The 24,174-nt window shown below is 45.9% G+C and overlaps 1 protein-coding gene across 2 annotated transcripts; it reads left to right on the top strand.

The window, feature by feature from the left end:
- Nucleotides 1-25: 25 nt before the first annotated feature.
- On the top strand, nt 26-23,429 carry TRIM37 (tripartite motif containing 37). 2 transcript variants are annotated; one of them, XM_027744918.2, is made up of 25 exons: nt 26-210; nt 1,520-1,621; nt 2,918-2,958; nt 3,621-3,737; nt 4,671-4,758; nt 5,582-5,704; nt 6,839-6,962; nt 7,643-7,710; nt 8,187-8,311; nt 9,212-9,262; nt 9,665-9,746; nt 11,109-11,185; nt 11,580-11,759; nt 12,447-12,561; nt 12,783-12,995; nt 13,359-13,495; nt 14,194-14,291; nt 15,603-15,803; nt 17,561-17,734; nt 18,555-18,683; nt 19,166-19,334; nt 20,025-20,143; nt 21,651-21,803; nt 22,354-22,432; nt 22,792-23,429. In XM_027744918.2, the coding sequence occupies exons 1-25, from the start codon at nt 190-192 to the stop codon at nt 22,793-22,795; spliced, it is 2,790 nt and encodes a 929-aa protein (XP_027600719.2). In that variant the 5' UTR covers nt 26-189; the 3' UTR covers nt 22,796-23,429. The 2 variants fall into 2 exon arrangements, with proteins under 2 accessions (XP_027600719.2, XP_027600712.2); XM_027744911.2 differs by having other exon boundaries at nt 27-210; nt 17,561-17,872.
- The last annotated feature ends 745 nt before the right edge of the window (nt 23,430-24,174 follow it).

The following is a 24,174-nucleotide window of genomic DNA, read 5'->3' as shown; positions in this document are numbered from 1 at the left end:
TGCGGGCGCGGGGCGGAGCGGCCGCGCTGCCGCGGTCACGGCCGGGCCGGGGCGCGGGGCTGGGGTCGGGGCGCTGCCTCCGCCCGCCCGCTCCTCAGACCCCGCGGAGCCTCCGCTCCTTACCCCGGGCACGGAGAGAGAGGGCCGGGGACAGCCGTCCCCGCGCCCGCCGCCGGCGGGGCCGCAGCCATGGACGAGCAGAGCGTGGAGGTGAGCGGCGAGCGGGCGGCGCGCGCGTCCCCTCAGGGGTCCCCTCAGGGATCCCCTCAGGGACTGCCCTCAGGGACTGCCCTCAGGGACTGCCCTCAGGGACTGCCCTCAGGGGCTCCTCCCGCCCTGCCCGCTTCACCCCTCGGCGGGGGCTCTGTCGCGGTGCGAGGGGGGGGATAAAAAAGGCCGCTCGGCAGCGGCTCGGGTGCGCAGGGAGGCAGCAGGTGGGGATGTGGGAGGAAATGAGCTGCGGGAGCAGCGCGGGTGCCAGTTCCGGAGGTGGATGGAGGGACGGATGGAAGGATGGAGACCTGGCGCACACACAGCCCGCCTTGGCACCGGGCAGGGCTCTCTGTAACCCGGCAGCTCGCACACCTGCTGTGGGCTGAGAGCAGCCAGACCGGGAGAGGGTTTGAAAGACCATCTGTGACAACCTGCTGTGTGTTGCATTCCAATGGTTTGCCCCTGTTAAAGCAGGCAATGTATACGACCTATTGTGATATCTGTAAATTGAATGTGCATCTTGCTTTTGTGCTGATTCGTAATTTCAATATTGTGGGGAAAAATTTAACCCTCCTGAAGAACCTTTGAAAGTTCTATAGTTAAAACCATGACTCCTGTGTAATGCAGAATGTAGAATTTCTTTATCAGTTAAAAATCTGTCAATATGTAAAGCAAACATTGCTCTCAGAATACCTGTCTCGTTTGGGGAATGGAGAGAGTTGAGGTGGTTGTACTGTAGAACAGAAAGGTTCTCTCTTCAAATGGGTGTAGCAAAAAGAGATTGGGTTACATTTTTATCACCCAAGATTGGTTAAATAGGGTGGGAGAGAGCTAATGGTAGACCATAAAAGAATGTAAATCTTATAAAAGTAAAAAAAAATGTGCCATTCAATTCAGTCCCTCTCATTAGCATTCTGTGTGTCACATACATGCACTTACCATGGTTTTGAATTAGTTTGGTGCCTGTCCAGTGACACCGGTGGGTGCAGTGCCTGCAGGTGCAGCACAGCTTCTTCTGGCAACTGTTCAATCCCTGGTGAGCTCAAGCAGGAATGATATCCTGGCCCCAGGAAGGCCTGCTCCAAAAAAAAAAGATGAGGCAAACACAGAAACTATTCCTTGAAGAAGGAGGGTATGAAATGGTGCAGAGGAGGAGAGCCCTGGTGTCGAGGTGGTGCCTCGCTCGGGGATGTGCTGTTTGGGGTGGAACTGAAGCAAAGCCTGCCGCTCTGCCTGGAAAACAAAGGCAACTCTGATGTGTTTGAAAGCCTGTGGTTTAACAATGGTGATAATCCCCCCTTTGCAGAGCATTGCCGAGGTGTTCCGATGTTTTATTTGTATGGAGAAGCTGCGGGATGCTCGCCTGTGCCCCCACTGCTCCAAGCTGTGCTGCTTCAGCTGCATCCGGGTGAGTTCGCTTCTCACAGCTTATTTTTGCAAATGTATGAGCTGAAAACCGGCTGATCTTGTGAGAACGTTCTTGTTCCTTTTCCTGGAGTTCCAAGGATTCCTTTTTCCTCCTCTGTGCTCCTCAGTTTCCCTTTCAAACACTTTTATAACACCCTGAAGAAAAACTAGGCGGGCTGTGCATTGCCTTCCGTGGTGCTAATTATAGGGACCATCTGGAATAAGTGCTGTTAAGGAAGAGACACACAATGATTCCTTCTTTAGCATCTCCTGAGAGTCTGTGGTGCCTGTGTGGAAGGCAAAAGTTGGGACAGGAGTCAGGTGCTGACTTTGCATCTGGGAAGGTCATAACATCACCTCTTGTATCCTGGAGATGATTTATAACGTTCATCAGACCAGCGTGATGTGATCAGAAGGGGCTAAATCTTTCTCAGAGGAGTCTGGGGCACCACCAGAATCTCAGTTCATTTAAGGTGATGGTTACCAATGTATAACACCTCAGTTCCAAACCAGCTGCAGTTACGTGTTGGTGTAGCAGGAGAAGGTTCAGCTGAGGTTTCCAGCCCTCCAAGTAGTATTTCCAGAAACTGGAACAGACATTCATCCTTTGCTTTGAAAGCTCTGACAAGAACTGTAGGTGAAGGATTCGTGCTGCATATTAAGAGTGTTGGATGACATATTGTTGCTGGGTGGTGAGAGATTATTCATGAGAATCTTTAAATGTAGTAGTGAGCTGACAAATATAAGCCCATCAACTGCTGAGCTCTTACACTTGTGAGTTGTAGTGGGCAGGTGAAGTTCTTTGCTCAGCTGTTTGTCTCTGGAGCTTTCTGGAAGAGAAACATTCACAGGTCCTTGTGGATTTGATCGTTGAACTGCAGGTATTTAATTGGCCTATAAATAGGAAGGAATAAGTTACCTTGAAGACTAATTAGACTGAAAAATAGGCTTCTTGTACCTTTTGGTTTCCTCTATTGAAACATGCTCTTTAGTCTGAGGCTCCAGGAATCTGCCAAGTGGGTGGTTTCTCATGCAGTATTTGGTACCTCAGAATTCTCCATGTAATTTTGACTGAAGCACCTTTGACATCTAAGAAAAGTGCTTGCTTGTTACTAAGGTACAAATAGCAGCTTCTTCTGTGACTAAGTGGTTAAACAGTTAAATCTGCTAATAAAAAGGAAAAAATAGAGGAAGACCATAATAAAAATAAGTAACTCCTAATTAATGATAGAATGCACTTGCCTGCAATTCTTTTCTTACAGTCCCTTTAAAAAGGTTTTTCCTCTTTCCATCACAGCGTTGGCTGACTGAACAAAGAGCTCAGTGCCCTCATTGCAGGTAAGGTATTTTTAATATCAGAAACAAATTATCAGGAATTGGCTGTACTATCCTGTTAGGACTGATTTTATTTTTTATTTTTTTTTTCAGTGCAGGTTGCATTACATTTATAAGCTTGATTACTTTTTTTTTTTTTTTTTTGGAGACCTGGCTGCTGGTACTATAAAAATTGGCCCAGGTATAACACTTACTGTAAAATACATTCTAGTTCTGTGACAGGCTAAGATCTTTGTTCTTCCCATGTAACACTGCTGTTTTCAGTGCATGTAGTTTGTGTGGTAAGAGTAACTAGATGGAATTCCTCTTAGAACTCTTTATATTTTTCTTATAAGAGTCAGAGACCAGAAGCTTCACTGTTCAGACTGTGTCCTTTTTTAGTACTGTAATTTGTATGATATCAGGCAGCTGCTCTGTGTGACCCTGTGGGGTGGTTCATTGTGGTTCCCACCTCTCCCCAGCCCCCAGACGGGCAAATCGACTTAAAAATTTCTTTTTTTTTTTTTCATGAAATAACTAATACAGCTTCTGCTTTTTTTTTTTTTTTTTTTTTTTTCTTTGCCTGTGACTCTTCTGGTAGTGTAGCACTTCAGAATTCCCTTCAGTGCTTTTCCTTTATCTCCTGGAGCCACACTGTTGCTCCTGCTCTGCTGTGCTTCTTGCAGGGCCCCGCTGCAGCTCCGGGAGCTCGTCAACTGTCGCTGGGCAGAGGAGGTCACCCAGCAGCTCGACACACTCCAGCTCTGCAACCTCAACAAGCATGAAGAGAACGAAAAGGACAAGTAAATGGAGCATTCTCTGCATAAAGTGTTCCGTGGTTTGCCTTACAGGAGTGGGATTTTAGTTATCAGGGAACAAGCTGATAACTTTCACTTGCTGAAAAGCTGAGTTGTGCTGTCATTTCACGCTTCGGTGTCTTTGCCTAGAAAGTTGCTATTTCTGGTTCTACTCAGCACATTTAAAATGAAAGATGTGGGAAACATGAAGGGCAGGAATACTTCTAAAGGCTCTCAACCCTTCTCAGTGACCAGATATCTGAAATAAGTCTTATCTCAGTGGCTTGTTCATTTGGCAGTAAGTCCCAGTAAGACTGTGCCTGCTGATTTGGTATCTCAGCACGTAACAGCAGGGAAGCTGTTCTGAGCTGTCTTCTAGTCCTGAAAATGTAATTGATAAACCCAGTTGGAGAGCAAAGAAAATACAGAAAGTCCCCCCCAAAAGCACTGATATTGCTCTGTCATGCTACTGGTGTTCATTCTCCTTCCTTGTCTTTGGAGCTTCCTGTATTTTCTGAGATACTGGTTTCCTAGGGTTCCTGAAATTTTGAGAAATGACAGAGCTCAGCTTGTCCTAAAAGCTTGTGAGCCATTTCTGTGGTTACTTTAGGTAGTGTATGATTAGGTTTTTAATAATGTGTAGCGTGAACTTCTAAAATTCTGAGCTTGATTCCATGCTGATATCCTTTATCTGCTGGGTAGAAATCCAGTTTTAGTAATGTACTTTCTGTGAAGTGCTTCCTGAGAGAATACTAAAAGCCACATTTATTTTACAAGGGGTTTTTACTGAATACAAGTGTTCTTCTTGCAAATATGTTTTGTGCTTTACTCTCAGTATTGTGTGGCAAAACAAGTGAAAAAGTTAAATTGAGTTTGTAGAAAATTCACAGCTATTTTCTGTTGATGAAAAGTGTATTTTTTTTGCTGTTGTTGTTTAAGGTGTGAAAATCATCACGAGAAGCTCAGTGTTTTCTGCTGGACCTGCAAGAAGTGCATCTGCCACCAGTGTGCACTTTGGGGAGGAATGGTGAGAGGAGACTTGCTCATGTACACACACTGAGAGGCTGCAAGCTTTGTGTTTGGCAGCAGCTTTGAAAAACTACAACTGCTGTGAAACTGTTGTTGTGGCTGTTGGATTGCCGTGAAAATACTGCAGTTGCACGTGTACTTATAATTTAATAACATTGGCTGTGAAACCTGATACTTCCTGTTCATAATTAGAGAAGGAAATGGAATTTTTGCCAAAAGGAGCTCACAATTACCTTACACAAATTCTGTGTGGCCATGAGAGTTTTATGGGCAAAGGAAGAAGTCTTGCTCAGAAAATACAGATTTAATTGTCCTGGCCTGTAATCCTGACTGTCTTCAAAGCTGCAGCACAGCTTTTTTTTCATCACAGTGTTTTTCATCACAGTGTTTATCCGCTCAGTTGCACATTTCAAGGAGAAGCAGCTGTTCCTGTTTGGAATACAAGTGGTTAACAGAGCTGCCTTTGTTTGGGAAGGATGTTTTAATAATAAAAATAAAACTTCAGTCGCTATTTGATTTGTTAGAGGGTTGCACAGTGAATGAAGCAGTTTATTTTTGGAGGACTGTTGAGACTCCAAATAACTCTTGACAGGAAGCTTTGATGGAATGAAAGCCAAATTCATGACTTCTTAAGAAGGGAAGTGAAAGACAGACTTCCTACATACAATCTGCTCTGGAACTTTTCCAGGATGAGTGATACACTCAGAGGCTTTCTTCCCCTCTCTTTCAGGAATTTAATAGGAGTGGAATAAAGTGAAAAAGAGATGCTTTATTATTCACCACCTCCTCCTCCTCCTCCCCCTTTTTCTCTCTTTGCACAGCACGGAGGACACACTTTTAAGCCACTGGCAGAAATCTATGAGCAGCACGTCACCAAAGTGAACGAGGAAGTGGCAAAGCTCAGGAGGAGACTCATGGAGTTGATCAGTTTGGTGCAAGAAGTGGTAAGGAAGTTTGCCTGTGGTACTCCCTTGGGGTTTTCAGTACCTCTGAAAAGCTGTTCCATGGAAGTTGTGAGATTATCCCATAGAGAAATGTTTTTACTTATTAGTTATACTCTTCTTACACAGTGTGGTAAGGTCAAAACCAGAACTGAGAATGTTTTGTGGTTGTAACAGGGAATTTTTTTTTTTGGGGTGTGCTGGTTAAAAGCTGGAGTTGCACAGTTCTTACACTTCCAGAAGTGCAGTCTGCCATGCTAAACAGGTAGAAAAACGCTTTATTCTAACAGAGCTCATTTTCCTTTCTTCAAAATAATAAACTGGAAGCATATCTGAGCCTCCAGGATGGGCTGTAGAGCAGCTCACCAGTTGGAGATTTGTTTGTGTACTTTTCCCTGTAGGGTAAACGTGTCAGACATCCAAATATCAGCACGTTCAGCTTTGAAGTTTCAGTGGGAATTCCACAAATTCAGTGCAGTTTCTTATATCCCAGGAAGGATTATCTTTTATATTCTGCTGAATGCAGTTATATGTATAGTGTGTGGTCTTTGTGCAAATAAAGTCAGGGGTTTTTAACAAGTTTCTGTATGATTTTTTGCCTGTGCTGTTCAGGTTGTTGTTGTGGTAGGTGAGCTCTGCTCCAGCTCAGATGTTACTGTTGTATCACCACTTGTGTTTGTAAAATATTGAGAGTTTGTGGCCTTCACTTGCCAGGGAGAAGGAGCTCTTTTTATCCCACTATTCTTGTTATGACAAAGAACTTTTCTGTGCTGCTCAAATTCCAGCAGAGAAGCCGCTGGTTGCACTTTCAAATTTTGATATAAAGAATCCCCACATGACAAATCCCTGTGTAATGAGAAAATGTTGCTCAGCTTCCCTGTTAACCTTTGGGCACCCAGCAGAGGGCACGCTGATGGATCCAGTGAAATCATGGCTGTACCAGGAACATCCTGGAATGCAGTTTACTCAAAACCACGTTCCTGTTGTTTTATTCCAAACATCCAGACTTCAGCAGGACTGAGACTTATTTACTTGTCTTCTCCATAGGGCTGGAGGGAGACTCAGGGATTTCTGGGATCTGAGAGAGCAGAGTCAGTGTGTGAGTGAATGTTTTCATGGCTGTTTTCCCTGCTCCAGGAGAGGAATGTGGAGGCCGTGCGCAGCGCCAAGGACGAGCGCGTGCGGGAGATCCGCAACGCCGTGGAGATGATGATTGCCAGGCTGGACACTCAGCTCAAGAATAAGCTTATAACTTTAATGGGTAGGGATTTGGGGCCTTTTTTAGGGGTAGGAGAAATATGTTAACAATGTGTAAATCCATGGGGAAACTTTCTTTCCCGGGGAATGTGAGTCCTTACACACTTTATGGAATTAAGTGTGTTAACTGCTGGCAGGAAACTTCCACCTCCAGCAAAGCCTTTGGTTAATTAAGTAGTTACTGTGATACAGTTCTAAGTTGTTAGAGATAACCTGGTTATAGACATAACCTCTGTAATAACTTAGAGAACATTCCCATCTGTTTGGAAGATGTTTTTAGTACCTTTCAACTAAAGTGGTTCCTTCACCATTATTTATGTTGGTCAAGGAGTCCATCTTTGTAATATATAATCCTTTTAATGTAAAAAAAAATAAATCAGAAGTGCAGTCAAACCTGCTTTTTTTTGTCCAAAAAGCACCCCCAAAACAACAAACCTGCCTTTTCTGGGACACAGAATGTTTCATTATTACCTTAACCTCAAGTGAGTTCTTCACTACAGCTCTAATTAAAACCCTAGACTTGCTTTTCAAATGCTTTCTCAATCAACCTTGGTATATTTAGAAATCCTTTAAGTGTGTTCTGGGGCAGGTCCAAGTGGAAAAAAAAAAAAAAGAGAAGTGCAGTTTCTTAAAATCCAATGAGTATGTGTTGTTTTTCTTCAAACATGTCTTTTCTTTAAACAGGTCAAAAGACATCACTTACTCAAGAAACTGAACTTCTGGAAACTCTGCTTCAAGAAGTAGAACATCAGGTGATTATGAGAAGAGATGGAATGTTGTGTTACACAGCTCCCTTCTCAGCTGGCCCTTCTTATTTACTTTTTTATTTTGAAACTATTAATTGATGGGTGTTTCTCAAGGATACCTTTTCATTTAAGTGGCCTCAGTTTGCACAATCTCTTCTTAAAAACACATTTGTCTTCTAGGAGTAATCAAAGGTGTTCTGTTGCTTGATAAACTGGTACAGGGATTAATAGCAATATCCTATAAAACTATAAAGTTATATATAAACTGGTTTAACTGAAGTGAAGGACATGGTTGTTGTAACTGTCACTGTAGAATTTCAGAAACAAAACAACCAAAACCTCCAAGCTCCATTTCACACCGTGTTGTGGGTAAACTTTCTGAAGCTGTGACACAAGTGCAATTTATTTGTTTAAAAGCAAAAACAGTCAAAACCTTTGTTTTCTACTGACCTAAGGATTTTTTCCTTCTTTTTCCCCTGTAGTTACGATCCTGCAGTAAGAGTGAGCTGATATCCAAGAGCTCAGAGATCCTGATGATGTTCCAGCAGGTCCATAGGAAGCCCATGGCCTCCTTTGTCACCACTCCTGTCCCCCCAGACTTCACAAGGTCAGTGTTGCATCTCTGTGCTGTTTGTAGTCTGAGCTTGGCAACCCTCTCATAAAGGTTTGTTTTGCTTGTTAAAATCATGTTTAAAAGTCTCTTACAGCAGAGTGTCTGCTCAACTTACTCCTCCTGGTAACCTGTGCTGCAAGTAGGCTTTTCAGTTCCAGCAGGGCTTATTTTGTCTGCAGTCCCTGCTGGGCACTCAGGACAGTGGGTTCCAGCTCTTTTTTTTCTCTTTTACACTTAGTTTACTGATTTGTCCTTTTTTTTTTCTCTCTTATTATTGGGTCACTCAGTGTATAATTGCAAGGCTCTCATGAGATGCCTCTGCAGGTCACCTTAATTCAGAATATCCAGCCAAAATCACTTCCTAGCACAGTTCTTCGTGAGGAGAGAACTGCTGCTGCTGGGTTCTGTGGGAGCCTGTGCAGTTTAGGCTGCCTGAAAAATACCTCAAAAAATTGAAAGTAAAAGAAGTCTCAATAATTAGAGAAATCAGTTTGGCCTTGTCATGATTTAACTCTGAATGTTCGTTTTTTAATGGCACCAAGGTGGTCTGAAACAAACTTTAAATGTTGTGCTTTCAACCACCAACAGTTTCATCTTTTCTAGAGCTGCCAAGGAGCCTTACATTAAAAATTCACCACATTAGGAGATTATTAGCCAGCACAGGTAAAAGGGCAAATCCTCTTAAATACTTCTGGTTGCTATAAATATTAGTTTTATTGTTGTGTGCTATCACATGGAGAGGTACTGGAGAGAAGGCTTTTAAATGGAATGATACCACAATAACCCAGTGGCTCTGCTGACCCAAATTATCTAAAATGCTTTTGCAGATTCCAAAAGTTGGGGTTTTTAATGTCCTGTTATTCCACTCTCATATATTTATTCCTTCCCCCGCAGTGAATTGGTTCCAGCCTATGACTCAACTACGTTTGTCTTGGAAAACTTCAGGTAAGAATTTATCTTAAATTAGTGTGAACATTGGGAACCTTCTTCCATGTCTTCCCTCCATGAGTAGTGTAATTTAAAACACAGAATAGTCTCTACAGAAAATTGTTGGATCTTGGAATTCCATTAAAAAATCTCTTGTTTGCCAGGTGAACAATCAACCCCAGCTAAACTGCTTGCTAGAAAGATTTCTCATGATAAAAGAAAATTACTTATTTTTCTTTTTTAAACAAAAATGGGAGGAGTACATAGATTTGGATGGACACTTAGCTCACATGCTGCTCCATGCTCCTGCAGCAAGAAGGATGGTTGTGGAATGGAACAGTGGAGTTGTTTGTGCAGCTCAAGGTCCCGGGGAAGGTTCTGCTTTGTCCCAAAATCAGGTGTTTCCTCCTTCCCCCCCAGCACGTTGCGCCAGCGAGCGGACCCCGTGTACAGCCCACCCCTGCAGGTGTCAGGGCTCTGCTGGAGGCTGAAGGTTTATCCGGTGAGTTCTGTCTTCTACTGGAGTTGTCACCCCATCCCAGACACTTCACCAGCATTCCCAGGCTTCTCCTGTCAGGAGTCATCACTTATGTTGTCCATAAAAAGCTGTAGGAGAAGAACATCAGAAGGTTGTAGAGCTGATCACCAACTGTGGAGAATTCTCTGCCTCCAGCTCTCCAGCAGGAACATTGTCCCTACAGTTAACCTGGTTGATTCCAAAGCAATTAAAAATGGGGCTTACCAATATGGCAGAGAAATTTTAATAGCTATTTCTGCCCTTTATGTCTCAGTGTTTATTTGCAGATGTCTCTTGCAGAAATGAGGTGTAGAAAAGCTTACTCTTTGTTCATGAACATCACTTATTGGGGAAGGTGGGAGGAGGACAGGGTGTTAGTTGTTCACTGTGCATCCAGTTCTCAAGCTGGGCATTTAAAAATGTGTGTAATGAACTAAAGTCCTTTCAGTGGGCTGAATATTCCAATTTCTGAAGCAGTAGCTTTGTCCATGTTGGAATGTTAACCCACAGGGTGGGATGTTTTTACAGTCCTGGTCTGCAGAAATAGATGTTTGGTGGTGGAGCACCAGTTGTGCCTGTCAGTGATTTCTGGGGCATCCTCAGAGAACTGGCTCCATTCTTTACACCCACATGTGCCCAGAACTGGTTCTTGCAGTGCAGAGACAGAAAGGTGTGTAGGTTATCAGTGAATTCAGGATTGGCTGCATGAGTTGTGCTGTCAGAAGGCATTAAAATCTATTTTTTCAATGGTAAGTTGAAATGTTCCTTCAACCTGGAGGATTGAAGTTGAGCCATTCTTCGTCCTCAGTCCAGGTGAGTGTGATGGAGGTTTTGCTGTACTTCTTCTTGATTTCTGGTGACTCTAATATTGTTTCTCAGTTAACTGATCTAACTTTTTCATGTTGCATGGGTTTTTTTTTCCTGGAGAAATGGCTCTTTTTCTCAAAAATTAAGTAGCTGTGAAATGTGGCTGTGTGTAAAATATTTCAGAACTAATGCTTGACCTGAAATAATGTTTTTCTGATACATTGACAAGTGTTTGTCTATTCAGACTTTCACTAAATCAAAACCCTAAAGTGTTAATAGAATAATAAAAGTTTTGCCTTGAGATCTGTATCTGAGATACCAATACTACTGTGGATATGCTTCCAGTTGCAAATTCCTTGATTCATGTTAGAGTAGGAGGTCACTGAAGACTAAAAATCACAAGTGTAACATCCAGAGTAGATTCCTTCTGCAAATTCAGTGTTGTTTGAAGCTGTTTTCTAAACTTTTCTAAACCTTCTATACCAAGATGTCTTTTTTTTTTTTTTCTGATTTTAATTAATTTCTCAATTTTATTTGAAGGATGGAAATGGAGTAGTAAGGGGCTACTACCTGTCTGTGTTCTTGGAGCTGTCTGCTGGATTGCCAGAGACATCCAAGTAAGTAAACCTGTAGTAAGAACAGACATTGGGTATTTTTTCTCTTGGTGTTTGCTGAGAATGGCCTCAAGGTCTGTGGTGTTGCCAGGGATTGATGCAGAGCCCTCTTGGAAAGAATGGTGGGACTTCTGTTGCTCCCAAAGATAACTTAAAGTTGTTTCTCAAGATAGAAAGCAAGTTGGCAAAACAACTGATAGGAGTATCTGTCTCAGAGCTCAGTCCCAGAGTTCACTCTGCTCCCTTTTGCTCCTTTCTTCCCCCTTGCACTGTTTCAGTGTTCAGTGACATTTTAAGACCGTTCAGCTGGGCAGAGAAGCCTCTTGGGACGTGCAAGTGCTAAACCTGACCCGTTCAGCAGCCCTGACTCCTTCCTTTGGCCCTGACCCCTGTGCAGGTACGAGTACCGTGTGGAGATGGTTCACCAGTCCACCAACGACCCCACCAAGAACATCATCCGCGAGTTCGCCTCCGACTTTGAAGTCGGAGAATGTTGGGGCTACAACAGGTTCTTCCGCCTGGACCTGCTGGCCAACGAGGGCTACCTGAACAGGCAGAATGACACCGTGATCCTCAGGTGAGGGGGCAGCTCTGGGGGGCTCAGTGTCACCTCTGCTGCTGAAACAGGAGAGAATTTGGGAGCGGAATTTAAAATGTGTCTTGGCATAAATGGATTTCACTGTCAGCGGCTTCAGAGAAGGAAGTTGCCAGAGGGAGTTGTGGAAATTTGAAGTGTCTCTTACTTTGAGGAGTAGCTGCTCCTGACTTTAATAAGTCAAGGAAAGAACCTTCACCCTCTAACCTTTAATAAGGGTTAGAGGTCTGTAGCTCATGGAATTGAAGGAAAAGGGTGCTTTCTCCACTCTTTAGAAACAGCTGTAGTGAGCATAGGAGAGCTCTGGGAATAAAGAGAGTCTGTAAGTTAAGAGAACTAATGCAGTCACTGGGAACTGCTCTATTAGGAGAAAATGTAGGAGCTGCATCCATCTGCTTCAGATATTGTCTGTAGTTTGTGAATTTTGTTAGTGTTGGTTTGTGAGGAACTTCCTCTCCTACAGAACTCTCCCTGCTGCCAGTCAGGGGGTTCAGGACACTGAGCACAGAAGCACCTGATGTCTGTTAAGTTTTCTGTTAAGTTTATTTCATCACTAGATTTTAGGTTTTAAGATGTTCTTCTCCAGGGCTTTTTGGAGGAAGGAGGGGACACCAAAACACAGACCTAACAAAAACCCTCATAAAAACCTTTTCCAACGTTCCTTTGAAGGTTCCAAGTGCGCTCCCCAACCTTCTTCCAGAAGTGCAGAGATCAGCACTGGTACATTGCTCAGCTGGAGGCAGCTCAGACAAGTTATATCCAACAGATAAATAACCTTAAAGAAGTAAGTGAAATGTGTGAGAATGTAAAATCACCTTTAACTGACAGGTAATTAATTACCTGGTTTAGGTTACAATATTCACGATTGTCAGTTGTGTCTATTGGGAGTTTGATATTGGTGTTATTAAAGTAGAATCAATGCAAATCACCAAACTTATGGATTTGGTGGTGATGCTCCATTATTGTTTTCTCTGTTTATTTTTGTGCCTCCTTGTGACATTTCAGAGGCTTGCAATCGAACTGTCCCGGACCCAGAAGTCACGAGGGGTTTCACCTCCAGACACTCATCTCAGTCCCCAGAACGATGATGGGTCAGAAACAAGGTCAAAGAAACCTGGCCAAAGCATTGAAGCTCTGCTGGAGAACTTCTCTGCTCCGGGATTAGCACGGGAGAGCAAGGAAGAGGAGGAGGAGAAGACCCAGCAGGAAGACTTGAATGTAGGAATTTTTCTGCCTTTCTGTTTGTAGCTTTCTGCGATAGGACAGCAATAGAAACACAGGGGAACTCCTGAATTGTAAATTAGATTTATTATCCTTGGTGTGGAAATAGGAGATGACACACTTGAGAGCTGTCAGTGAGAGTTGTTCCAGAACAGAGCTAATGGATCCCTCCACAAAAAACTTTCCAAGTTCCAGCTGAAAAATCCAGCTTTTCTGTTACAGCCTTTACTGTGCTTTGAGACCCTTCTGTGTGACAGGATGACCCTGGGGAGAGAGAGTTTCTGTTCACAGCTTTTGGGGGATGCACCAAGGTGCAACCAACATGTTCCTTTATCCAAAACCTCGCTGTTTTCCCTGCAGCACGAGCTCTCAGATGGTGACCTGGATATAGACCTTGCTGGGGAAGATGAGGTGAACCACCTGGATGGCAGCAGCTCTTCAGCGAGTTCAACAGCAACCAGTAACACTGAAGAGAATGATATAGATGAAGAAACTATGTGAGTAACTTCAAATGCCTTTCAGGTCATCACTTTATGTCCCAGGGCAATCATCCTAATTCCAGTGGAAATGGATTCATTTGCTGTATCACAGCTGTGGGGTGTGTGGGATTCCAGTGCAAGGTGAGGGGTGCTTCCCACACTGGAAACAGCTCAGAGTTAACACTAAACATTGAATTTTTGGTCAGCTAGTTACTGTCTTCCTGATCTCTTTATTTATTTTAGTGTTGCATTTGTCTTTGACAAGTGATGATCTGTGAAGGTTCTTTCCCAAAACACTCCTGAGAAATGTTTCAGCACTGTAAGAAAAGAGAGGTTTGGTGTTGGGAAGTGTTGTAGCAGCAGGAGAGTGATAATAAGGACAGGTGCTTAAAATGGGGAATTCAAAACCCTTGGCTGAGCCAATGTCAAATCCTGGAATCTTCATTAAAGCATGAGAATGTGTTACAACATGTGCAAATATAGAAGTTTGCAGGACAGGTTTTGCAGTCTTAGGTACGAGTGGCACTTTTGGCCTCTCGGTTGAGTCAGTCATTTCGTTTCCACACTGTCATTGTTCAGCTTGTGTAGCTTGGAATGCAGAAAATACTATTTACAGCACTTTGGGTTGGTTTTGAGGTTTGTGCCACAACGTTTAGCAAGAGCTGAGAAAAGCTAATAGTTGTATTTTCCTTTTTCCTGCCTGCTCATCCTCCAAGGTCTGGAGAAAATGACGTGGAATACACCAGTACCATGGAGCTGGAAGAGGGAGATCTCGTGGAGGACGCAGCAGCTGCTGCTACTCCTGGAGCATCAGGTATGAAAAAAAAGACTTCAGAATTCCCACCTCTGCAAAACACTGCTGGATTCCTTCCCCTCTTCTTCTTGGAAGCAAAGCCAAGCTGCGTGTTCTGCAGGCATTTCTATTTTTGGAAATGCTGCATCATGTGGTTTGTGCTGATTATTGCAGTGTAGCAGAAACACTTCGTCAGTTCAATAAAAAAAGGGGGGGGGAAAAGTCTTCTGCTGGTTTAAAAATGATGTATAAGTTTGGAGGGCAGCTCTGTGCCTCTCTGAAATTCCTTGTGTTCCCATCAAAAGTAAACTGAGAAGCAATTTTTACTGGTATCTCTGCGACCTCTGAGTGTGTGACACATTCACTTGGGTTTTAGTGCCCTGCAAAACCTAAAGAGTGTGGAGGGAATGAAGTAAGGAACCCTCACAAGTGAAGCAGAATTGCAATTTAAATGCAATATGAAAGTATTCCAGGATTTCTTGAAGCCTAGGGATGATGACAGTCGTAGGTTAATAAGATTCTGAGGAAAATATATCTGTATGGAATGATAGTATATTTATTTATGGCAAAGCTACCAAATGTGCCATTCTCTGGAAGTGCTGTTTGTGCTGCTGGTGCAAATCTGCCAGGGCTTGAGAGACAGAATTTCTTAACTGTTTAATAACTCCTTGAAAATTTCTTGTGAGCTTGGAAGTTGAAGGACCCGTGTGTCTCCTGCAGGGAGAGCCTTTAGAGTAGTAGCACAGTGGCTGTAGGAACTGTAGAAATTTAGGAGGTTTTGGAACATAATTTTTAACAGCATTTGTAAAAGCTGACATGATCTCTTCACCTGAGCTTCTTGCATTTACCTGTTTTCCAGCCTGGCTGTGTTGGAAGGGAGTTGTTCTAAACTGTACAAATTTAGTCTCACAGATCAAACTACTTTCTCTGAAGACTTTGCATCCTTTGAGAGCCTTGGCCACTGTGTAGTGGGAATGTCCCTCCTTGATTTGACTGGGGACACCCACACCACACCTAGAAAGTGTGGCATGTCTTCAAAATAAATGCTCTTTGTATTGATGAGTTAACAAATCTATTTATTAAGAGACTTACATAAAAGGTAGGAAGTGAAGCACTTCTCCCCTCCCTGTGCTTTTTATCTTAAACTTTAATTAGAAGCATATCTGATTGCTTTCAGAACCCATAAATCCATGAAACACCGATGTCTTGTTAAGTTTCATGGAATGTGTTCATTCTTAATCTGCTTGGATAACTCTGTCTCTTTATTTTGCCCGGGGAATAATGCATCCCTGTGTCCCACACATTCCCATTCCTTCTGTTTCTCTTCTTTAGGTACAAGCCACAGCTACACCGGTGCCAGTGGGAGACCTTCCCGGCGGGGAGCCAGTGCCCTGGGCTCCACAGCCAGCAGCAGTTTGCTGGATATAGATCCCTTAATTTTAATCCACTTGCTGGATCTGAAAGACAGGAATGGTATGGAAAACCTCTGGGGCCTTCAGCCACGTCCTCCTGCCTCTCTTCTGCAGAACAGAGGTAACTACATCACGCATCAGATGATTTAATTCCAGCCTGGGAATGTCTCAGAGCGCAGTGGGAGGTGGCTGGAAGGGCCTTTTCTGGAAGGGGTTAGCTCTGAAAGCCAACACAACACACAGCAGCTCTCTGCTGAGGCAGCAGGTCCACCTCTCCCTGCACGTATTTGGTACCCAGAGTGGCTGGGAGTACTTGGAGAACAGAGTAAACTAACAAAATAAATCCTGGGATTTACTTCTGCATGAGAAAGGCAATTAGGAGCAGAAAAATGTGTGCAGTTGTGAGGCTGGAAGAGCACGTGTGAGTGCTTGTGGAAGGGGAATGGATCAAAATGTCAGGAGCCAAAAATAGTGATGGCATTTGAATAATTGAAGACTTTGAAGGGTATTTGTGGTTCATTTAGGACCCTTCAACCGAAAACAGCAACGAACTCCCCGTGCAGCAGAGGCAGGAGAGCTGGGAATCTGCACCCAGGGCTGGTCCTGGAGGCTGCTCCTTCCCCTGGTTTTGATAGTGAAGAATTAAAACTAAATCAAACCTCAATAATGCATTTATCATGTTTAACACTTGGAGCTGCTGCCCCACCACCACAGCATCTCATCTCAGGTTGTTCTGAAACAACCTTTGGTGACTCCCCAGAACAGCAGAGAAATAATGGTCCCTTTGCTACAAATAATGCTTGGGTTTGCTGCCACAGTGCCACTGGTGTCACTCAATGTAAAAGCTGACTCAAACTCTTTGTTCCCTTGTTTTGTTCCTTTGTCATTAGCTTTTTAAATGTGGTTACATAAACAGTCATGAATTTTCAGTGGCTGTAACCCGTATTTCCAAAAATGGAAGTCACTTCGACAAGGATGAAAAGAGGGGAGCAGCACATGAACTGTGAGTCTCAGCTCTCGTTTGCCTGGAAAAAGCCCTGGACAAAAGGAGTTCAGGGGAGGGCTTTGCACTTTGTGCTGTGCCACTGGAGCAGGGTGAAGCTCTCCTGTTGTGCTGAATGGCCTCCTGGTTGTCTTTAGCTGCTGGTTACACAGCCAAAATCACCCACTGTGTGGAGGTTCCCTTGAGGTTTGAGTGTGCCCAGAGCTTATTCAGGCTGGTCAGAGAAGAGAAGGCTGCTGTTGCATTTGGAGTTTGCCAGACTTCACCTCCTGGGGTGAAGGTTTCTAAGAGCCACTTGACTTCAGGGTTTGGAACAGCTGAATTTGCCGTGAAACACTCACAGAATTTACAACACTTCACACAAACATCCAGGTTGATCTAATTCCAGCTGAGCAGCACAGAGACTTACTCAGGTATTAGCTGCTTGACCTGATCTTCTGCTGGGAGGTACCTAAGGGAATTCCTTCCCTAGCTTCTGATTTCTTTGAGTTCTCTGTGCTCACATATGTTGGTGGTACAAGAATTTTATACAGACAGTCAACAATTTTTCTAAAAACATGTAACAAAGTTGGCATCAACTGGCAGCCTGGTTGGTGAACTCAGGTGTCACCAGAATTCCTGCAGCAGTACTGGGAGCCTGGTTCCTTCCAGAGGGCAGGTTCTGGGGCCTTATTCCATCACAGGGAACAAACCCTTGCTGTCCCAGTAGCTGTGCGGTGCTCGCAGCCTCAGTGTGGTGCCACACCAGGACAGAAGGGTACCTGTGTCCCTCATTTTTATAGCAGGGCAAATGAGCTGTTAAAAATTGATGTCTGTGTTTATTGGAGAATGGTTTTACTCACCTGCTGTGGTCTCTGACTTTTCCCTTGGTGAAGCCTCATCCTATTCCCTGAAGGACCGGGACCAGCGGCGGCACCAGGCCATGTGGCGAGTGCCGCCCGACCTGAAGATGCTGAAGAGGCTGAAAACCCAGATGGCTGAAGTCAGAAGCAAAATGTCAGATGTGAAGAACCAGCTGTCTGAAGTGAGGAGCAGCAATGCTGGCTCTGGTGAGGGACAGCCCAGCTTCTTCTCCATCGAGCAGGGGGCTCTGGCTGCCTGTGGGACCGACAGCTGCAGCAAACTGCAGGAAATAGGGATGGAACTGCTGACAAAGTCTTCAGTCACCAGTTGTTACATAAGGAATTGTAAGTGTGTGGAAAAGGGGGGATTTAAATGTCACCCTTGCAGGTGGTTTGTACATCTCAGCATCTGGAAATAGGCCTTGTGTAGTTCCTCATTCTCAGGTTCAGCTGTAAGCACCAGAAATGTAACCCTGCTCTGCCTTTGAGGAAGTAAAGGTCACTGAAACTGAGTTCACCCAAACTTTACTCCACAGCCAGTGACACACCTGATGCAGTGAGAACATTCTGAGGCTTAACCCAGGGTCAAACTGATCCAGGCTGAGGGTCACTCCCTGGGGACTGCTCTGTGTCTGGCCCAGCTGTGAACTTGAGGCTGTTGCCTGGTGCTTGCCAGGGCACAAATACAGACTTGCTGTATTTACTAACTTGAAATCTTTCTAAAATCCAAGTAAGCCAGGGTTTGGGTTTGGGTGTCTCTACACTCTCGTGCTGACTGAAGGAATGTGGATGGAGCTTTGTGAAGGATGCCTTAGTGTAAAGCCAGTGAGCATGACTTGCATACTCTTGGCCACATCCATAGTCAGCCAAGCTTCCCTCTAGCCCAGGTCTTGGACAGGAAGGGTGTGGAAGGAGTTTTGTGCAGGATTGGGAGTTAATGAGCAATGAGAATAATGTGGAGCTTCACCCAAGCACAAGGACAGTGGTTTGACTGAACACTTGTCACATCTTAAAACTATTTTTGCAGCTGCCAGTAAGAAAAGCGGCTCAGCAAAGCCCCTTCGCTCTGGAGCAGCGGGAAGTCTGTCCCTGAGGAGAGCCATGGACTGTGGGGATGTGAATCTGCGTGTGAAGGGAGACACTCAGACTCCTGAAGGTAACCCAGGCCATTGGTCCTTGTGTGACAGGGCACAGCTTGGCATCTGTTGTACAAAAGCTTTTCCACAAGTCTTTTATTTGGCATCTGGAGTTTCCCTGAAACTTGACTGGATCCTTTCCCAAATGTAGTGAATGTTCCTGTACCTTTTGGGAGCCGATCTGGGAAGCAGAGCCTCACAGTGGGCATAAATAGATGTGTTAGGTGTTACTTTTGGTCTCAGTGAAGATATTTCAGGGAAAATCCTGGATCAAAAAGTACTGACCCAGGTTTAAATTGTGGTTTGACTTGAAGGGAACTCGAGAAATCCCCTGGATCGGGGGCTGTAGGAGTTGTACGATGGTGCCGCTCCTGAGTTTGGTGAAGCCAGGGCTTCACTTCGAGTGGAAATGAGGGAACACCTGACAGAGGAACGGCTGTTTTGCCCCTCTCAGGTGCTCAGAGGGGGAATGGAGGGTCACAGCTGTGCTCTCTCTGCTCAGGTGGCCTGGGCAGCTCCAAGCTGGGCAGTCGGCACCGGGCCCTGGCCGGCGCGGCCGAGGCGCTGCCGAAGGAGGACAGGCCTTGTGAGGGCTCGGATTCCGACGGGGGAGTTTCTGCCCTGGCTGGCTTGGCTGCTGTGGAGAAGACCAGAAAAGTTGGTGCTCTGGGGTAAAGGTTTTATTCTTCTTTCCTCTTGTTATCTCCTCCCCCACCTTCCCTTGATCCACAAAAAACTCCACAATCTACTAAAACCAGGTGCTTGTAGCATGAAAGGGAGATTACTTTGAAGTTTACTTGCTTGCTGCTGTTCCCTCTGGACATTAATTTTTGGGTTTATAACTAGGTTACAAGTTGTCTTTTCTTTTTTCCTTTTCTTTCTTTTTAGTTTTTTTTTCTTTTATTTTGATCAGCTGTGGCTGGAGCCTGACACTTGGATTTGAAAGGCATCCCAGTCTGTTTTCCCACTGTTCCATGCAAAATATCCTCTGACTGAGATTTAATCACTTTTGATTTCCTTGTTTTGAGATGATGTTTTTCACTGTGCCTTTATTTTTCAGCTGTTTCATGATAATTCCCTGTTGGGCAACTAAGCAAAGGGCAATGGAGTGCTCAGGTTATTTCTTTCTAAGTAGCTAAAGTCACCTTTTTTGGAAAAAAACCTGGAAAAGTCTGAGGAGTAATTTTTTTCAGATTTTAAATATTTCTAAATCAATCCAAGCTGGGAGTTTAAGTGGGTATGCAGGAGATTTAAGCAATGAGTAAAACTGGATGTGGCACTAAAAGGATTTGTTTCTGTGACTGAATCCAAGCCGAATTTCTAACGCGGGGTTTTGCGTTTCTCCTGAATTCTTTCTCAAGCTCAAACTCCAAGGGCTGTCGGACAGAAGGGGCACAGGCAGGAGGTCTGGAGAACAGCTCTGAGCCCGGGGAGCTGCAGGGAGTGGCCTCGGAAGGCACCTCTGCAGGGCCAGAGGAAGGTAACGGGGGTGCCGGGGGGGGCGGGTGCAGCGTGGCAGCACTTGGGGCTCTGCTGAGCCGCCTCTGCACTGGGACCTCGAGGGGGAAAGAAAAGGAGGAAAACCCCCCAAAGCCAACAAGCCCCAAAACCTGCTTTCATGGCTGTTGAACTTTGCTGTAACGTTTGGCAGCTGTGGAATAAATGTGAACGAGGAGAGGGGCTGTGTGTCCTTGCTGTGTGTGGAGGAACGGGGATGTCACGGAGCAGCAGATGTGGTGCCACCTCCCTCCCTGGACAACCAGCTGCTTTTTGTACCTCTTCTTTTGTCTCCAGGTCTTTACTTTGGTGTCCAGTCCAGTGGCCTTGAAAAGGATTTCTTTTCTAATTAAAACAGTGGTCAGTGACCTTGGCTTTTAGGTCTCCTGCCTTCAGGGACAAACCCCCCTGGTCACTTCCTCCACGTCCTCACTCCAACCTCTCCAGCACTTCATTCCTGCTGGGTGTTGTGGTACATAAGCCAGTTTCCTTAGAGACTTGGAGGAAACTTTTCCCCCTCCCTTCCTGCATCCTTTCCACGCTGGAAAAAAATAATATTGCCTTTTTTTTTCCTTTCTTTTTTGAAAGTCCACATAGAAGAGTTTTTCTTATCTTGCTAAAACTCTCCTGCCTTCCACCCCTGCACTGATTTGAATTTCAATGACTGGATTGTAGCTCAAAGCCTATATTAAGGTGCCAGCATCCATCTCGAGCTGCAGTTTGTGCGGGATCGTGTGGGAGTTGGCATTTGCAGAAGGTCTCTCAGTGACAAAACTGAATTTCTGCTCTTAGTCACTGCAGCGTGATGGTGATGCAGCTCCGCTCCTGGGGCAGAGCCCAATAGGAGAGTGCTTCAAACCCTCAAATACTTCATTGTTAAAAACCCCAGGAAGCAAATATTACAATTCTGTTCTCCTTTCAGAGGAAAAGCTGCAGTGGAGTTGGCCCCTCACTTGGCTTTTCCTTAGCAATGAGTGTTGGCTCTTAAGAAGTAAAAAGTGTCTCCCCCAGAAGTGCCCAGTGCACACCCAAGGTCTGGCACAGCCAAAGCCACCACCTTGATGGCACCAAGAGCTGTGGTTCTGCTTCGAGGGGTCGTTTGTTTGTTGGGTGTGAGTCAAACGCAGTGCTGCTCGAGGGCTCTGGCAGGTCCATCTGCCCCACGGGTCGTGTTCAGAAAGCAACTTTAATTTTTTGAATTGCAGCTGGAGGGGAGGGAGATGTGCACTCCTGGGCTTGGGCTCAGCTGGTGGCACGTGGGAACTGCTCCTCTGGAGTGGGGCTGCCCAGCAAAGTCCAGCCGTGGTCTGGTACTGCTGCTCTGTCGGATCCCTCCGTGCTCTGGGAAGCACATGGAGCTGCTCTCCACGTCCTCCTGCCAGCCCTGGGGATGTGATATTGGGAGCTCCTCCATGTGAAAAGGTCTGATAACTGAGCTGCGTGGATCTCACCATCCTCTTTGCCTGGGGTGTCTCTGGTGTCTCTTGCAGCCGGGGTGTGCCAGAAGCACGTCCTGCATCTCCTGCCGGGAATGAGCAGCGACAGTGACATCGAATGTGACACGGAGAACGAGGAGCAGGAGGAGGCCACCTCGCCCTCAGAGGTGTTCAACCAGGCCTTCTCTGTCCAGCCCTCCACCGAAGGTAGGGTGGATATTCCAAGCCCCCCTTCCCAAACACTCCCACACGGCTGTGGGATACAGATCCCGGGGGGGGAGATGGAGGTGTTAAAGCTCAAGCAAGTGCCAGTAAGATTTGGAACTCCTCTCTTGGGATACCAGTTAAAACAGATCAAAACAGGAAAGGGAAACTCTTCCTAGCCTTGAGAAGTCAGTTCAGGTGAGTCTCCTGGGGAAGGGTTGGAAAACCCACAGTGCCAGTTCCGAATTGGAACTCCCTGTGTGCCAGCACTGGCACTGTAAGTAGGCTAATTCCAGGGAGGTAACCACTGCCTTAGACATGGATTTGCATCTTAATTGGCAGGAATGAGCTTGGAGCAGTTCAGTGGAGTTTCAGGAACTTGTCTCACTTTTGGTGTAAAAGCTTTAACTTCCAATCAATGGATCAAAGCTGAGAGGCCGCAGCTGCCCCGGGTGAAGTTTGGGCTGAGTCAGGGGAGGGGAGGGAGCACCCACTGGTGTTCTGGTGCCCCTCTGGTGAAGGTGACTGGGCTCTGTTGGTGTGTCACCCCCAGAACACTCCTCGGTGTTACCGGATGGCGACCAAGTGAGTTCTGACGATCTCGGCTTTGTCCCTGGAGACGACACCACCAGGTAACGGGGACGGTTCTCCTTGGCCAGCCCTGGGGCTGCACCTTCCCTGTGCTGCTCCAGGAGCTGCAGCCACAGAGCCAACACTCCTCCTGCTGTGGGTGTTGGTACAGTCTGATCCCTGTGTTTGGCAGCACCAGGGGGAGGCCATGGCTGCCCTGCCCCCCTGAGCTCCACCGGGGAATGAGGAGTCTGGGAATGAGGGAGGGCAGGCTGAGTTCTGAATGCTTCTGTAATCAGCACAAAACTGATTGGGTTGAAGCAGCTGACATGAAGTTTTGACTCCTAAGACTGTGTTTGCTTGAATCCTTAAAGCTGCCCCAGCAGGAGGGTTTTCAGTGGAATCTCTTTGTCTGGAGCAGGTAGAGTGTGGGCTTGGGGCCTGAAGACCCACCACTGCATCCCTGGGGAGAGGGGTGTGCATTCCCTGGAGCTGAGCCCGAGGCTGCTGTCGATGGCTGTGTGTGCTCTCCATTCTGTGGTTCTTCTGCCATTGTCTTAAACCTGTCCCTGGGGCACAACGACCTTGGAAGGCCTTGCACTACAGGTTGCATTCCTGCTGGCTCTGCCAGCCTCACGTGCTCTGAGGAACTGTTGGGAAGGTGCTGAGCCCTGTCCTGGGAGGTGTGTCCTGCTGGAATAACCACAAGCGTGGGACTGTCCTCATTTTAACCCCCGGGGCCTGGCGGTGGCTCCAGAGCTGGGGTGGAACAGGCACCACACGAGGTGTTTCCCCAGTCGGTGACATGGACCAGTCGCCCCCATTGCCAAACTCTTTGCCACTGTTTGTTACATTTTGAGCTGCTCAACTACTTGTGAAGCCCCTCTGGGAGCTGCCCCCTGGTTAGTGACAAAGCATGAGGCCCTGTGAGTACCCGGTGTCGTGCCTGTCCTGCTGCCCGTGCCCTGTGTCCGTGTGAATGTGCCGCCGTGGCCGTGCTGTACGATTTAGTTTGAAACTGTTTGCACTTTGTTAATAAAATTGAATGTTGAAACCTGAGGTGGAGTTCTGGATGTTTGAGTGAGGTGGTGGGGGCTGTCAGGGTCCCAGCACAGGCCTGCACAGCCCCTTTGGCTGCTCACGGGAGGACTTCTCCCTGTCATCCACCTGTCACTTTTTTCTTTAATTATTCAATGAAAAGCACTTAAACCCCTCTGGGATTCTTGAGGCTGTGTTTGTAAAAGCCAGACCAAATGCTTAAATCTTTGATTCAAATAGGCAGCGAGGAGGATGCACAGTTTTTACCCAGCTGGGTTTGTGTTTCTCAGCTGCAGAGGGAGCACAGCCTGTTCCAGGGCCAGGCCCCTCTCTGGGGTGGTTGTGGGGGCTCAGGGTGTGCAGGGCTGTGGGTGCATCACTACCCTCAGCTCAACTGGTGTCCTCAGAGCTCTGCCTCTCCAGCACTTGCACAGGGTTTGCTCTTGCAAACCTTGCTCACCTTATGGAGAGCATAAGCATTACTTTTGGAGCTGGTTTGTAAAGAAGAGGTGGGGAAAGGGGCTTGGGAGATTTATTTGTCTACTTGGACTGTGCCACCACAGCCTTTTGGGCTGTGAAACAGCAGAGCTGGGCTGTGATGGGCCCTGGGCAACCCCATGGAGTCAGCTCAACAGAGCCAGCTCCTGTCAGATATCAAAGGAAGCCCCCTTTGACCACAGTGAACACAGTGTGGCTGCTGTCTTTGTTAGCTCTTAAATAACCAGACTGCCTGAAGTGTGGTTTAAATTACTGTTTTATTAAGATA

This window comes from Pipra filicauda, unplaced genomic scaffold (assembly GCF_003945595.2).
Source record: "Pipra filicauda isolate LSUMZ 115617 unplaced genomic scaffold, ASM394559v2 scaffold211_size2331000_pilon, whole genome shotgun sequence".
In the NCBI taxonomy this organism is placed as follows: Eukaryota; Metazoa; Chordata; class Aves; order Passeriformes; family Pipridae; genus Pipra; species Pipra filicauda.
This window is presented reverse-complemented; position numbering and strand designations above follow the sequence as displayed.

Coding starts and splice junctions, on each gene's coding strand:
- TRIM37 (XM_027744911.2), top strand. CDS start 190: ATGGACGAGCAGAGCGTGGAG. Junction 13,496..14,193: donor GATATAGATGAAGAAACTAT/GTGAGTAACTTC, acceptor TCATCCTCCAAG/GTCTGGAGAAAATGACGTGG. Junction 19,335..20,024: donor AGAAAAGTTGGTGCTCTGGG/GTAAAGGTTTTA, acceptor TTCTTTCTCAAG/CTCAAACTCCAAGGGCTGTC.